The sequence below is a fragment of the Prunus persica genome, chromosome G4 (assembly GCF_000346465.2).
Source record: "Prunus persica cultivar Lovell chromosome G4, Prunus_persica_NCBIv2, whole genome shotgun sequence".
Taxonomy (NCBI): Eukaryota; Viridiplantae; Streptophyta; class Magnoliopsida; order Rosales; family Rosaceae; genus Prunus; species Prunus persica.
The window spans coordinates 5,255,980-5,272,769 of record NC_034012.1 but is presented as its reverse complement, the minus strand read 5'-3'; the positions used below and the strand labels follow the sequence as shown (position 1 = coordinate 5,272,769).

The window sequence follows — 16,790 nt, the reverse complement described above, 5'->3', positions numbered from 1 at the left end:
GCATAGGTGAAGTCAGTCAAAGCCTCTCTGAATGTCCCCTGAAGTGGTGGTGTGAATCTCATCACCTCATACAATACATTCCATGAGTACTTCATTTTGTTGATGTCATCCCACTCCAAAAATTGTCCAGGCTTCTTTGAGTCTGCTATCTCCTTGTGTTCTGGTTTTTACAAGACAAATCAAATTTTTAGCACAAATAACAAATAACCAAATCAATGAACAATTGAAAAACAGTTAGTAAGGTGAAGTTGAGGAGATTAATTACCTGCTAGGACTTTGGCATAAATGTCTGGCCTCTCTCCAACATATTTCATGAAGAAAGTCATGGCAGTAGCCACAGTGCTGTATCCTGCTGTCAGCAAACCCATGATCTTATCAGCAACCTCAGCCTCAGGCATGTGTTTGCCAGTTGGATCACTTGCCACAATCATATGTGACAATATGTCATGCATGGGAGCTCCTGATGCCATTGCAGCCTTCTTCTCCTGAATCACAATCTTCAACTCCCTTCGAAGTTCATCGGCTGCTTTGGTTGCTTTGTAGAATGTTGTTCCTGGGAAATTCAGAATAAGTGAATGCATCCCAACAGTCACATCATCGAAATTGCTCACAAACCTTGCAATTCTGTCTGGCTCATCTATGCCCAAGAAGAATCTGCAGGCAAGGCCTAGAGTGAGGGTCTTGGTCAGAGGGTACACCTCCACCTCATCTTTGCCTTCCCAATAGGCCTTCATCTGTGCTTGGGTGATAGAGTCCATTACACCCAAGTACCTTACCAATGCTTCGGGCTTCAAAAACCCCGGTGACCTCAACACTTTGGCTTCTTCGTCACGAGCAGGTTGTGTTACTGCTGGAGGAGCAGCAGCAGCAGCTGCTGCTGCAGGAGCCTTATACGAACGAAACATCTTTTGCATGGAATGTGGTCGAAAAGCTGTGAAGTACTTCTGCTCATTGGAAAACAGAAATTTGTGTCCATTAGGACCACAAATAACAGCAGTTTTCTCTCCAAGAATCTTGGTCTTGAAGATTTCAGGGGAGTACCTCCTCATCCTCTTGGACACAAAGATTTCTGGCTTCCCAAACAGAAACTCCAGAGTTTCACCCACAATAGGCCACCCCATGCTCCCTGGTGGAAGGTTTTTGCCATCATCTGATTTCCCTTTGAATGCAAAGATGGTTAGAGCTAAAAAAGCAGCACCTAAAGATAGGCAAGGTAAAGGGTCTCCATGGTTGTTGCTGATCAAGCCTCAAATTGTTAGCTGAGATTGGCTTATGTTTAGGAAGAGAAGCTAAGTTAGGAACAGAGGCTAAGCAGGGAGTGATGTTTATGGAGCTTGGAAGGGTTGGTTTATATAGGGCCAGGTCCTATTGCGTCAAAGTCTAACTTTGAGTTCGCAGCCAAAAGTTGTCAAGTTTGAATATTCCAAAGATGGACTTGTTTTCATATAAATTATTCAACTATCCATATGCGTAACATTAATAAAATATTCACATATCTACCAGTAGAGTTTCACAAACACATCGTTATTTGCTCCGTTAAAGATACCAAGGCTTGGCTTATAGCAATCATGTTTCCACTAGAAATACTGCAAGATTTTCTGTTTAAGTTGGTTTGATGGGTCTTGAGCTTTTTAATATTTAAAGAGTTTTACCTTTTACAGGCAACAATATGACTTGTTAAACCAATTTATGCCCGCCAACGGGGTCTAGATCAGTGGTCTTGTATTAAATATAAAATATAAAAAATAATTGATACCCTACCATGGCTTGTATTCTTGTTCCAGTTACAGTGGGTTCTGCCCACCCACAAGTCATCAGTGCAAAGGAAAACTCTGTGGGCTTCTCCAAAGTCCAAACATATGTTAACTCATCACCAAGATGAATTCTGCCAAATATTAGAATCTAGGGGGAATAAATAAATAAATAAAACTAAGGAAGGAGAGGCCATTCTAAAATTTATTTTTAGCTACCCTGATTCTGGTTCCTGTCCCTAACAGATTCAACCCCAAAGGGCAGAACTGCATCAAGAAATGAAATAACATGTGGTACCAAGAAATATTGCAACTTGCAAATGTTATTACCAGTTATGTGCTGCATGAAAAGGTTTATGGTTACAGCTCAAATCTGTCTCCTGATGGTGTCCATTACTAAAGAAGCAATACCAAATTGTTTTTCCTTGTTTAACTTCTATAATTTGTGGCATGATGACCCAATATTTAGAAGTTTATTGCTGGACTGAGTACTTTGAACGTCTGTTTTTAAAATGTGGTGGTCCAAAGTAGAACCAAAAGTAGAGTCAAAATGGCCGAAGGGTCATGCTCTAAAAAATTCAAAACGACTCCATTGATCATGCTCTAAATGAAAAGCATCATAGCTGAAATGTTAAAAATGGCCAATTGTCTTTAGATTAACTAAGAACTAGTGTAGTGGTTTGGAACAATTGCTCTTCCTAGGAAAGGTCCTGAGTTCAAGTCATAGCATCCGTGTAGTGTGTGTGAGTTTAGTAATATTATCGCCCCTCACAATAGGAAAGGTTCTCAAAAAAAAACCAAGAACTAGTGATTTATCTATCTTTTTTTTTTTTTTTACAACCAACTTGAACAATAATTTATTAATTAGTCTACAGTAAACTGAAAACCAACTTTAGAACGCCATCCATGGCAAACCAAACCACTCATTCGCATTTCAAGATTAAAGTTATAACATATGGTTTATTTATACTTCTTCCTGTTCTGCAGAGAGGTTGCAGAAGAAAGTGATGGCCAAATCAACAAATTAATAAAACGTAAATTTATTATTATCTCTTCTAATGAACTTCCAATTCCAAATATACAAATAAAAAAAGGGTTACTCATTTAGTTATGAGGTAATGATCACATCATTGCATCATTACCTGAAGGGAAACATATAAGGACGGTATTTCAAAACACAGAAAATTTCATAACAGATGGATGCCTAGTGACGTATAAGGCGAACCGGAAGTCCTTTCTCTGGTGTCGGCATCATGTCGCCAGTGATCTTCTCCTTAGGGAACAATACTTCCCATTTGAACCTCATCACCACATTGTGAACAAAAGTGAGAATTGCAAGCCTTGCATACTCTTTGCCAGGACACATTCTTGGTCCTCCTCCAAATGGAACAAATGTGAAAGCTGGGAATGCATTCAAGTCATCATATCTTGAGGGGTCAAACTTTTCTGGGTTGGGAAAGTACTTTGGGTTCATGTTTGTTGTACTTACAGTCCAATACACCTGCATAAGAATAATATTTAAGATTTTAGTTTCAATCCAAATGCTAAAAAGGCAGACAAAATATGAACAAGTTATCAGTAAAAAATTGAGATATTTAGTGATATACCCATTCTTAGCACTAATATTATAAATAAATCCTACACTATTGAATGTTTATAAACAAACCCAAAAAATGACAGCTGACCTTATTGAATTTAATATTGATTATTAAATTACTTTGATGCCCTATTGAGTGTTTTGGGTATTTTTATGAGATTTTGGGTTTGGGCTTGTTTTAATAAATTGATAGCAGTTTTGTAATTTATAAGAAGTTAAAGCCTCTTTGTTATGTTGTAAATGGGCTTTGGGTGTGTTTCTAAAGTTCATTTCATATAGGGTATTTTTATAATTTGGGCCTATGTATTGGGTATAATAGTGAATCTCCCTAAAAAATTTAACAGCATTGGTGACATATTTACCTTCCAGCCCTTTGGGATGGTGTAACCAGCATAGGTGAAATCAGTCAAGGCTTCTCTGAATGTCCCCTGAAGTGGTGGTGTGAATCTCATCACTTCATACAATACATTCCATGAGTACTTCATCTTGTTGACGTCATCCCACTCCAAAAATTGTCCAGGCTTCTTTGAGTCTGCAATCTCCTTGTGTTCTGGTTTTTACATGACAAATCAAATTAAGCACCAAAAAATAACCAAAGCTCCAATTTCAATTATTGAAAATCAATTAGTAAGGTAAATTTGAGGTGATTATTACCAGCTAGGACTTTGGCATAAATGTCTGGCCTCTCTCCAACATATTTCATGAAGAAAGTCATGGCAGTAGCCACAGTGCTGTATCCTGCTGTCAGCAAACCCATGATCTTATCAGCAACCTCAGCCTCTGGCATGTGTTTGCCAGTTGGGTCACTTGCCACAATCATATGTGACAATATGTCATGCATGGGAGCTCCTGATGCCATTGCAGCCTTCTTCTCCTGAATCACAATCTTCAACTCCCTTCGAAGTTCATCGGCTGCTTTGGTTGCTTTGTAGAATGTTGTTCCTGGGAAATTCAGAATAAGTGAATGCATCCCAACAGTCACATCATCGAAATTGCTCACAAACCTTGCAATTCTGTCTGGCTCATCTATGCCCAAGAAGAATTTGCAGGCAAGGCCTAGAGTGAGGGTCTTGGTCAGAGGGTACACCTCTACCTCATCTTTGCCTTCCCAATAGGCCTTCATCTGTACTTGGGTGATAGAGTCCATTACACCCAAGTACCTTACCAATGCTTCGGGCTTCAAAAACCCCGGTGACCTCAACACTTTGGCTTCTTCGTCACGATCAGGTTGTGCTACTGCTGGAGGAGCAGCAGCAGCAGCAGCTGCTGCAGGAGCCTTGTACGAACGAAACATCTTTTGCATGGAATGTGGTCGAAAAGCTGTGAAGTACTTCTGCTCATTGGAAAACAGAAATTTGTGTCCATTAGGACCACAAATAACAGCAGTTTTCTCTCCAAGAATCTTGGTCTTGAAGATTTCAGGGGAGTACCTCTTCATCCTCTTGGACACAAAGATTTCTGGCTTCCCAAACAGAAACTCCAGAGTTTCACCCACAATAGGCCACCCCATGCTCCCTGGTGGAAGGTTCTTGCCATCATCTGATTTGCCTTTGAATGCAAAGATGATAAAGGCTAAAAAAGCAGCACCCAAAGACAAGGCAAGGTAAAGGGTCTCCATGGTTTTGTGCTCTCAAACTGTTTGTTGGAGTTAGCAAAGTAGTGATGTTCAGAAAGCTTGGAATGTTGGGTTTATAAAGGGCCAGAGCCTAAGTCCAATATGCTGCAATATTATTGGCACGCCAAAAAGTCAACTTTGAACATTCAACTACAAATGCTGCAAGATATTCTGTTTAGCTAAATACTGAGTTTTACAATTATTAAAAGAATTCAATAATATTTACCAACGCCTGACCTGCTCCTAGATGCCAAGTCTTGTCTTCATCTTATGCGCTACTTATGCGCGGACTACTCACCAACCAAGTCGTCATCATTTCAGCGAAAAAGTCTGTGGACTTTCTCCAAACGCATCGTGCCCACTGCCAAGTTTACTAGCTTTTTTTTAATTGGCTAATTATGCACACCATGATCAATTGTGACAAATATTAGAATCTAGTTGGTACTATAAAGTTGACAACTCATATTCTCAATAAATATGTACATTACTTCTAAAGGAGGTGTTTCCTAAAAATCTATTGGTAGGTACATTTTTTCATGTACAATATAAATCTTTAAATTATATTTGGGAGTCTAAAGTTAGTTCAAATTGAAACTTTTTAAAGATGTTTAGATGTTTTTTTAGATTCTTAGATTCTTAGGTCTAAAATATGTACATTACTTCTAGATTCTTAGGACGGATGACTGGCTTCGATTTGGATCCAAGGCATATATCTAGTCCGAGACATACTTTGAATTAAATATATATAGTTCAGTCTAACTTATTAAACGGAGTAGAATTTTAACCGCTTGAGTATGAGTATAATTTGAACGTTGTCAAATAGGTTCGAGTATTATTGGAGAGGAATTTGAGATCCACTCAAAAGATTTGAGTGGTTACTTTGAAATCACAGAATGCAATGTCTCATTTCTGATTTCTAATCTTGATTATTACATCCACTATACATCAAATCGGCATGAAATTATGCAATTTTGAGAAACTCACAGGAAAGACATTAGCTATGATATGGTCCATATTGCAAGATTCTTGGCTCCATTCACAATTCAAAGGATTTGGATTCACGTTTGGTTTTAATTAATCTGGTTGATTTACTCTATACTTAATAATTTTTTTGGGGTGTTAAACGATCTATAAATAATAATAAACAAAAACACAAATCCTCAAAGGTTGAGTGCTGTGCAGGCTGCAGCCAAGTTTGATTCACCTATTTTAAAGAGCTCATTTTTCTCAATGAAAAGCGACGGAACACCATAAAATTATTAAGATTAAAACACCAGGGTCTTTGGAATTTGTAGTGGCTGTCCTTTTCCGAATACTATAACCAAATGCAACTATACTAGGAATATTATTTAATTATTGATTACTCAACCTAAGAATATTATTTAATTATTGATTACTCAACCTACTAATTAACATGCTAAAATCAAAACTAAAACGAGATCGATTTAATTTTTGTTCTACATCTATCCACTTGTGTCTGAGCCATGTATTTGATGCCCAGGTCTCAACAACCACCTCTTTTTTTTTTCTTTTTTTTTTCTTTTGTTTGTTTTATGATGGAACTTTTAATTTATTTTGAACTTTTGTTTTCAGATGACATGTGTGCGGCGAAATATTCCAACTTTGCAGAACCAGATTAGAGTCAGTGACAGTGAGCTTGACAATATTTAAGTAGTCAAAGTATGCAGCCTGTAAATAAAATATAAATAACGTCTTGGACTGGCAACTAAAGATGACATTTTTTTTATTTTTTTTATTTTTTTTATTTTTTTTAAAGGATGCAAAAGTACGTACCATTTCAGAGGTCTTTAATTGACCGAATACGCGAAATAATTATATCTATCATATAATTAAATTATATAAGATAATTTTGGTCAAGGAGCCACTGGAATATTAGCATATTATGGTTTACTTTAAGTGTTTACTTTCGTAGAAAATACGATGAATCGAATTGGAAGGCGTTGGCACCCTTAAAACAGTGTCAAATCGAGTTCAAGTGGTTAACATTATTTATTCAAATATATTCAATTCAAGTATACAAGTTCGAGTCTTTCATTCCCAAATATCACGTGTATCAAAAAAAAAATGGAGGTATAGATGCATTGATTGAGCTCATAAAGAAAAATAATGTAAGGTGAACTGAAACTTGAAAGGCCATGACATTTCAGGGGTTACAAAGTAAGCAGTTGGGGGTTGTGTTGTGTTCTATCATTTTCCAGGTACCACACCGGCCAATTATCTGTCTGTGGACAAGTTGACATTTATCACCAGTACAACTTGATAAAATTAATTATAGTTGAAAAAAAAAATTAATATATATATGAACTAGAAAGATGTGATTAAAACAATTTTATAAAATAATAATTAAAAATCTAATTAAAACCAAAAACGTGACATTAGATTAAGGATATTCAATTTGTTGATTAGGTCAATTATTTTTGTTATCAAATAATTATCACTAGGGCTGTCTCAATCCACTCAAATAAAAATAAAAATAAAAATCTATGGCATCGGATGTGGCAATAATTTGACTAAGAACCGAATGCAAAAAGTTTGATTCTTTGAGAAAGAAAGAGAGAAAGAAGAAGCATTGTATTTGATATTGTTGAGCTGACTTCAAGTCATCAACTAAGTCATCAACTAATCCAATTGGAACTGATAGAAGGAAGCTGAAATTCCACTCCAAAATTAATTACAATGAATATAATAGACTAACTTCTTCATAATATTTTATATAACAATTAAGGACCAAGAGGAAATTACTAAGTAAAATAACATTAATTCCCCCACTAACTTTTTAAATTAAATTAAATTCTGAATTATAAATGGATCATGAGGGCAATGGGTGACACATATTGTATCGTTGGAATCATAAGTTTGTATCATAGTGTATTCTTATTTAAATTCATGGTCTAAAAATCTAAATTGATAATTTGACAACATAATATCATATATTTTATAAAAGAATGTTGACATGTGACATCAACACATAGCCTAAAGAAATAATCCTTGTAGAAAAATTAAAACTACTAATGCACTTAATTAATATAGTAGATCCCGACTTGAATAATTAACCAAAAAAAAAGATTAAAGTAAATGTTAATTAAACTTGAGCTGCCGATGTTTATTAAATTAAGTTGTCTTTCAAACCTTGAAAGAAGATTCACGAATCATGATAAATCATTTCCATGTGTAATGTCACATGCATCATGCATGCACAATGAATCTCTGTCCTCGTTTGCAACAGCAGGGAGGCAGCAATCAACTAAGAACAATAATTAATTTAATATTGGCTAAATCCTAATTAAGACCACCTATTTAATGTGTGAAGATCTCTTAAGCATGTTATCTTGTCATGCAGGAAGGCAGGCAAGGACCAAAGTAATTTTGCTTCGATATCAGATCACTGCGCAGCATTAAAACTTTTTGCTCACATCGTGTAGGTCATTAGTTATAAACTCATATCATAGCAGTTGTTTTTCTAGATTTTCATTATGCATCGCTCGTTACAGTCGTATACGGTACGTACGGTTGTTAACTGTTGATATAATGCGGCAAATATACAACTTCCAACTCATAAAGTTTTATTTATTGAACGAGGGAGATTCATTTGATATGCAATCATACCAATAATTCAATCTAGTAAGTATTGTAACGTAAAGAAAATCTTATAAGTCTAAACCAAGACTGGTCATATATCTAATCAGTTGTATTCAACATTTCGCAGCTCTAAACTCCCGACCCGACCACTTAGATTGACCAACTGCTAGACTTTTTCTTTTACGTCTATTATGTATGGATGACTGATTGGCTTTTTTCGAGGTGGAGTGGCCAAACTTTTCATGAGATGGAGTGAATTTTCACTAAATAGGGTGGACTTCATAAAATTTAGCACCAAATTTCAATTTCTTGACTTCAAAAACAATTTCAATTATTTATAAATAAATAAACGCTAATCTGAAAGGGTTCAGCCCTACAGTACACACAACCGGACCAGACCGGCAAAGCTGGGATGGAGAGACTATTGAAATTTGGGCCCATGTGAGGCGATCAATTTGGTCCAACTGATTTGCCTGGTTTGAAAGAGATTCGGCGCACCAGACGAGACTTACAATGTTCATTTGTCAACCTTGGTGTGCCATTCGTTCACATCCAACATTAAATATTAATTGAGAAGATGTGACCAAAACTATTTATCAAGTTCTTAAAGTCTATTACAGTGAAAAATGATCTTATCTTATTTTGCAGACTAATAGTTTTTAGTTTCGAAACATTCATTTATTATTGCACTTCGTATTAATATGAATGGTTTCTTTTTCTTATAGTTTGATTCTTCGAGTGTTTTTCGCTAACATTAACAGTTGTCAACGACTGCAATATAATTGATGAAAATGATGGTTTAGTTTGAGAGGAAAAATATGTGTCTAATTTAACAAACTATTCTATTAGACTGGTGAAAGATAGCTACTACACTAGTCTAGCTCCTTGTCCTGGAAATCACGTACGAAATAGCAAGGCCTAAGCGACAACCAACCACCCATGTCTATGTAACATGTTGTCTTTTAATGATTGTGGCCTTACTTTTGAGTTTGGTACAACTGTGACCTGTCCAAGCTTACATATGTTGACCCAGAAAGAGAATCATGCGGTTGAACACACGTCCCCCCTTCCACCAATTAAAAGTGTTTGGGAAGGGAACCATTCTATAGAAACATAAGTTGGGTGACTGTCAATCCTCTCTCTCTGTCTCTCTCTCTGAACAGTGAAACTTTTAAACCATACAAATGGAATGGACTCTGAAGAATTCTTAACTCGTTTCTTGGGTCAAACATAATGTCTCAACCTACTCAAGCACAAAAAACAGTATTGCCTAATGAAACAAATTCCATTATATAAGCCGAAAAATTAACTTACATGAGTATATATCAGATACATTTATATTGTAATTTGTCGGCAGGACTTTCCTTTGTTTCCATCTGCTCAACTTATCAACTACTACTTCCCCGAGTTGCCTAAAATTCAGGTTGGTCATGTTTGTCCAACTCAAGTGTCAAACATTTCATCAAATAAAACATATCTCTATAATGTGGTATGCTACATGGACTGCCACCAGCACTGCCTTACATGTGCTATATACATAAGTAGAATGGATACTGTTGGAAATTAGGAATGTTATTAAATTGTTATTTAGTTTCCTTTTATTAGTTGATTGTAATTGATTTGGAGTAGTCTCCAAGTAACCTAATTTTCCTAGTTAAGCTTGTAATATCTCTATAAATACTTAGCCTTTTGGCTCTATCAATAACAACTGAGAATTATTCTTCTTAACAAAATCTCTAATTTCACATGGTATCAGAGCAAGGCTTCACGTGTTGGGCCCAACGGCCACACGTGCTCCCACGTCACCCAATATGTGTTGTCCACGTGTTAGGCTTAAAAGTTCGCCACACGTGCGGGGGCGTGTTGAGAGTGTTTGTCCCACATTGAAATGTTAAGGGACCTAGCCTGAGTTTATAAGGAGTTAGGCTACTCCCCCCATTGCCAATTGGTTTTGGGGTGGAACCTCAACTTCCTTCATGGTATCAGAGCACTGATTCTAGGGCGTCTCTTGAAACTTTTTTACAAACCTTATTTTCTTCACAATCCGATGTTTCACAACCCTAGTTGCTAATCTTTGAAATCTTTTGCCAAATTGAGAGTCGTTGGCGCTTTTCATCCCTCACCCATGATGGGTTTTAATCTTGTATAGTCGTCTTATTCACCCTCTCCTCAATGATCAATATTTTATTCCCGCTACCAAAGCCATACCATCCCACAGTTCCTACATCTAACTAAACCAACAGTCGCACCCTTCTTTGGCGCTGCAATTTCCTTATGTTTTTCATACAAGTATTGCTCTCTATACAAATCATATTGAGCCATCTCTAGTCATGCTCTCTGTTGCAATCAGATATTGAGCCCATGTTTTGATGTCTACTACGCTTGCCACAACCACGGCATCTTCGGCCTTCATCGAGCCTACCCATCATTTTTTTAAGTCGTCTACACTTGCGGCAGGCACGCCGTCTTCATTGCGATTCCTTCGTGAGCCTCGTCACTGCTCACTAAGCCGTTTATTTCCTCCGTGAGCCTTGTCACCGCTCACCGAGCTGTTATTTTCCTCAACGAGCCTCATCAACGCTCGTCGAGCCTTTCATTTGACTGTTCTGCCGGTCTCTGGTTATTTTCCTCCACGAGCCTCGTCAACGCTCGTCGAGCCTTTCATTTGACTGTTCTGCCGGTCTCTGTCTTCTTCAGCTACTCTCTTGAGTTGCCTTTTCGCTTCTCAATTTGAGCACCTTATCTTTGTCTTTGTCTCTGTTCATGATTTGCCGGGTTTCCTCCCTTACTATTCTCCTTTTTTGAAGTTTTTTCTTCATGAGACAGCCGTATGCTACCACATTCCCCTCTTGCATTTGTTTCTGCCATGAGACTGGCATGTTTGAGTCTCTTTACTATTATTTCAATTTCTCTTCTTTCAAATCTTGACCATTTATCAGTGTCAAATTTGATGGGGAGATAGATGCAACTTTATTTGGGTGCTGCTTCCTTCAACTCACGACTCTCATACATCGTCGGATTTGAGAGGAGCAACAACCCCCTTTACAGCAGCACACCGCTGCTCCATTTGCCTCCAAATTTGCCTTCATTACAACAGTGACACAGCTGCGACACAGCTGCCCCCTCTACAGCAGTGACACCACTGCCTCTTTATCAGCAACCTTTGGGAGTAACACCTTTCACAATCTCTTGTGCAAGTTGGACGTTCTTGATATCCACCCTCCAACTTGAGGGGGAGTGTTGGAAATTAGGAATGTTATTAAATTGTTATTTAGTTTCCTTTTATTAGTTGATTGTAATTGATTTGGAGTAGTCTCCAAGTAACCTAGTTTTCCTAGTTAAGCTTGTAATATCTCTATAAATACTTAGCCTTTTGGCTCTATCAATAACAACTGAGAATTATTCTTCTTAACAAAATCTCTAATTTCACAGATACAAGTAATATGCGTACTACACCATCGTATGGCAATGCAAAAATATAAAAATGTGTTCTGTATGCAATGCAGGCTTATGTGCAGAAACAATACCGAATTATCATGTAAGCGTGCAATGCAGGCTCTTGCTATTAGGGTTCCTTTACAGCATTCTTTGGCAGATTATCAACAACAGACAGCCCACTTTCTGAAGCAATTACTGCTGTGCATCTGTAGTTCACCACAAGTAAGACAACAAAATTAGTGGTTTATCCTACCTGGTAAACATTTTAAGACCTAACCAATTACAAGCATTGTGCTTCTTCTTGTACAAGAGTGATACTCCCTGGTTTATAAACTTTATATATAGAGCAATATGTAGTAGCATATCTGTAAAAGCATAAAAGAGTTTACAAGGGAACAAAAAACTTAACGGGAACTTGGAAATGATTCCATGGTCTATGACCCCATCAACTTCATCAAGGCTCTTCGATACTTCATCTACAATTTAAGTTCACGAAGACATGAAAACTTATTTTCAAGCGTGGAAGCATATATTAAAACAAGAAATGATGGAGATTGTAAGACCTACTCAGGCTTAGTATTGGAGATGTAAATATGACATCAAGAACATTATGGCCTTCTTTGGTGACTAGTGGGAACTCACCCCCATTAGGACCCGCGATCCCAATTGATGGTCTTCTCCATACCTTCAGAAGTGACAAAAGGAAAATATCATTAGGAAAGACGACTGAATCAGTAATACAGGTTAATTATGTACTAGCTCCTTCTTTCTTATTAACAATTTTTAATTGTGAACTTTTGTTTGCTTCTTTCTTATTAAACAAACAAAAAGATGCAATCACTTTTTCACTGAGAGAAAACAATGAGATGTTCTTGCTTTCTTATGATAAACTAACATATAATTGATGAGGAATGCAAACAAAAGAACTACTTAATGATATGACGAGAAAGCAGACCTCTGCATCACCTAAAAAAAGGTCATCTATCTCTTCAGCAGCTTGCATCCAGTTGAGCTGAAATTTAATTTGGGTGTTCAGACAACCTTTCTCTTACTATGGAACTTGATGGTTCACTTAATTAAAACAAGCAATGAATATCACTTCTTACAGAATTCACTAAAACTGGAATAGAACCATCCGGACCACTTTTGTACTGGTTTTCTGTGATCATGAACACAAGCTTATTGGCTGCGTTTAGTATAGACTGCAGGGGAAAAGAAAAAGAAAATTTTCCAGTAAGTGCTTCATATAGGTTTAACATATCAAATTATGCAACTTGGATGGTCGTGAAAAAAAAAATTACAATATTGCAGACTCAATTTTTTCATGGGTTGAGAAATTTGCCATGCTATTGCTTGAGTTCTAACAGTTCATGTAAACAGGACAGGCAACAGTATCGTGACTGACCTTCTCTTGGATTATGGACTCCTCTCCCTGATTTATTGTTCGCCCAATGACAGATATAAGTGTTCCTTCTTCTATAATATCAGCATCATCAAATGCAAAATCAATCTACAAAGGCGCAAGTTAAAATGATATTCTACTAAGGTTAAATTTTTTAATCTTCCGTGATCACATTGAGAGTGATGCATTGTGCATTGTCAAGAAAGTGTCTAAGAATATCTTTACAACTAACTGACATATCTTTTTCAGTTCCCATATCCTGATATATATCAGAATTCTTTGATTCCAGTCAAAACCAAATGCATGGACATCAATTAGTGGTGTGCTTTCTCCAAACATATAATACTCGAAAACCCCAAATGAAAAGGAAACTTTCTTATGTTAAGAATGTGTGCACACTTGAGAACAATACTCATAGTGACCCAATGGAATTCCTGCCTTTGCCGCCTCACTTGCACATGCTATGGACCTGCATAAATCCAAAGTAAATTCCATTATGAAAAAACAAAGAGGAAAGGAAAAGAAAGTGTAATGCTTTGGCTCACAACCCTTCATTGGACATGGAGCCCGACTCTACAAACACAAGTTTTTCCAATTTGTCTCAGTTTCACCAGTTGATGGAGCTGAGGAGAAAGATTCAGTTACATGATTCGAAGACATCACTTCTTTCCGTACTTACTTTAGGGATCTTAAGAACTTTGGAAGGAGCCAAGAAATCAGAAGCATATTTTTTTTTTCTTTTAAAAAAGAACTATGAATTCTTAATCAGGTTACTTACATTGGTATCCCCACTATATCTTTTAGAGCACCTGCACCAAGTTGCAGACCTATATACTGTATGGCCATATCAGAAGCTTGACCAGACCCCAACCCAATAACCATACCACTTTTAATGTATGTATCCACCTAGAAAGTCAAATATGAATATTCCTTGAATTAGTTCCTACACATAACAATCATACAACTTATAAAAGCAAGAAAGTAATATACCATTATTATTATTGTCAAATTTTTTATGTACCTTTATACTGCTATGTCAGCCTTTCATATTCCCTTCAATTTTGATTTTCATGTTTCTTTCTTACTAAACTAACAAACCATACTTAACCTTATTGGCCCAAACTCACGAAAGATGCCTCCTTTTTCCACTCAAATGCAAATATGATGAAATAGAGAGCAACGAAATCCTAGAAGAGACATACCCTAAAATCAACACATGTGCTACAATTGCCCTTAATAATTCACCATTTTAGCAAAGAAAGTGAATATAATAGCTCACACTCACTCACTTAATAATTCACCTTTATTTCTTCCATTTCATCTTATATAGCTCTTTCTCCTTTTACTAATTTCAAGAAATTTGTTTCTAACATCAATTTGCCCTCCATCAAGTTGTTGAGAAAATTAAGTAAAAGAAACTGACTTCTCTATGTTATGCCCTAGAATACTAAAAAAAAAGTAAGAATAAGAAGAAAGAATCAAAACAGATTTTTTAAGCTGAAGTCCATCACATATTTCACTGTACAAATGATGAGAAAGTGCAGAACACATCAACACTTACGCTCATAATATCTCTAAACAGACAATCAGAATGTAATAGATTAAAATGCAAGGAAAATAAACATAATAAAAAACACATCAAATTATAAACACATACAGTATGGTGGGCTGCTTGGAAAAGAGCAGAGCCACCAGCGAGACTGGACCCAGTAATCTTTAGACAATGGGTCCTTCTTCTCCTTGTGCTGCTGCCTCCTCCTCTTCCTCTGGAAGTTGGTAAAGTTAGAGAAGAGTACAGGGGATTTGATGATGCTATGGCTATGGATGCCAGTGCCATCGTCACTCTTCCTCTGACAGTCTCACTATAACGGATAACGGATAAACCAACTCTCAATTTGTGCTCTAAAACTCTGAAACAGTTGGGACATGTCACCTTCAACCTCAAACCGCCACATCATCTTCAGCAATCAGCACCACTGGATCTGTGGGACCGCAGCCCATACGGGATTGATGGGCTTTGGGCAAATGAATATGGGGACGTCCTCATGAATCAAAACCAAAGCTGATATCCACCAAGCCTTTGGGCCTGACCAAGAGTCCAAGACAAACTCTTAGCCTATGGCCAGGCCTAGGCCCATGTCTATGTTCTTTCTTTTTTGATACAATTGAATTGATATCAGGAGAGGAAGGTATTTGAACACAAGAGTGCATGGGTAACTGTTCTTAAGTATGCAGATAAGTGCTTTTCTTTTAAATTTTTGTTCAGAAAGGAATAAGACAATGTCGAGCTCTAACCAAAATATGAGACAAGTGCTCTACTATTAAAATAACTTTCACCTAAATTACGAGAACTGAAACTATGTTTCAATCAACTGAACGTAGACCAAAATCTGCACCCACTTGGTTAGCTTAGACTTCATTCATACAACTAATTATGTGTCTTATTTAATTACAAGTTCATGGTTCAGCTAAATGAATGAGAGATTTCTCGTCCCTTTGGGCTATAACATTGATATAACATGCAAAAGAGAAAATGCACACTTAAACACCTCAACGTTCATAACAAAATTCAAATTAAAGGCACATTCATCAAAGTGTTGTAATGCACCTATCTGTAAACCCAATTGAATTGCATCAAAGCAAATCTCAAGTGTTTCTGCTCAACTTTTTGCTGAATGTGTATACATAGAATGAAAGAGACAGACCAAGAATAGAGATGGGCACCAGTCTTTGCACTCAAACATTATCATCACCTTTTTCTTCCAAATAGATGGAATCAGTCAAGGACCAACGGTGGTAGACAGGTTTTTTTTTTTCTTCTTCCCCTTTTCCTTTTGGTATTGTCACATGGAGAAGGCCATCAATTGGACTCCAAAAGAGTGATCCTAAATGATCCTAATGATTGAAGAATCAGGTTCTTTTGGCACAGTAGAGCATACCAAGAACTCCCAACGACTATTAAATAAAATCATGTTCTTAAAAGTGTACACTGGAAAATGGATGCATCATGTGTATGGCCTACCATATGAGGAAGGCACATAGAAATATATTGAGCAGAAAAGCTTAGGAAAATCATGAGATCACCCAATTGCAGAAACGGTATTAGAATCCAATAAAAATAGAACCTGCACTCAAAATCTGGCCTTTTTCACATGCGCACTCATATGTAGTGTACTCAATCCACCACCGTCCCACAACACCCCCACCCATCAGACCAGAAGGTCCAAAACTTAACCCTCTCTCTCCTCTTATCTTCTCTCTCTACTTGTGCAGTGTCACGGGTGGTCTTAAAAAATTAGAACGTTGGAGCAAGTAGACAACGGCCAAAAAAAGGGCCAAGACAAAAGATTAATGTTGACCTGACCCGTCAAAACACCATCAAGCTAC

At 37.0% G+C, this 16,790-nt stretch overlaps 2 protein-coding genes and 1 pseudogene across 3 annotated transcripts in view; all 3 read right to left on the bottom strand.

Moving 5' to 3' along the window:
• Nucleotides 1–1,272, bottom strand: part of LOC18780537 — a 2,091-nt pseudogene extending 819 nt beyond the window's left edge. The window contains exons 1-2 of the transcript XR_002271228.1: nt 266–1,272; nt 1–160 (exon numbers count right to left, since the gene is read on the bottom strand). The exon at nt 1–160 is cut by the window's left edge and continues 20 nt beyond it. The product of XR_002271228.1 is annotated as a beta-amyrin 28-oxidase (transcript). The remainder of the gene's footprint in view (nt 161–265) is intronic.
• On the bottom strand, nt 2,776–5,018 carry LOC18778487 (beta-amyrin 28-oxidase). Its single transcript, XM_007213736.2, has 3 exons — nt 4,003–5,018; nt 3,711–3,898; nt 2,776–3,252 (listed from the first exon to the last, which is right to left on the bottom strand). The coding sequence occupies exons 1-3, from the start codon at nt 4,964–4,966 to the stop codon at nt 2,956–2,958; spliced, it is 1,449 nt and encodes a 482-aa protein (XP_007213798.2). The 5' UTR covers nt 4,967–5,018; the 3' UTR covers nt 2,776–2,955.
• Nucleotides 11,916–15,300, bottom strand: LOC18778147 (probable ribose-5-phosphate isomerase 4, chloroplastic). Its single transcript, XM_007211639.2, has 9 exons — nt 15,061–15,300; nt 14,182–14,309; nt 13,803–13,872; nt 13,407–13,511; nt 13,108–13,203; nt 12,957–13,013; nt 12,569–12,686; nt 12,411–12,477; nt 11,916–12,207 (listed from the first exon to the last, which is right to left on the bottom strand). Exons 1-9 carry the CDS (start codon nt 15,238–15,240, stop codon nt 12,129–12,131), a joined length of 900 nt encoding a protein of 299 aa, XP_007211701.1. The 5' UTR covers nt 15,241–15,300; the 3' UTR covers nt 11,916–12,128.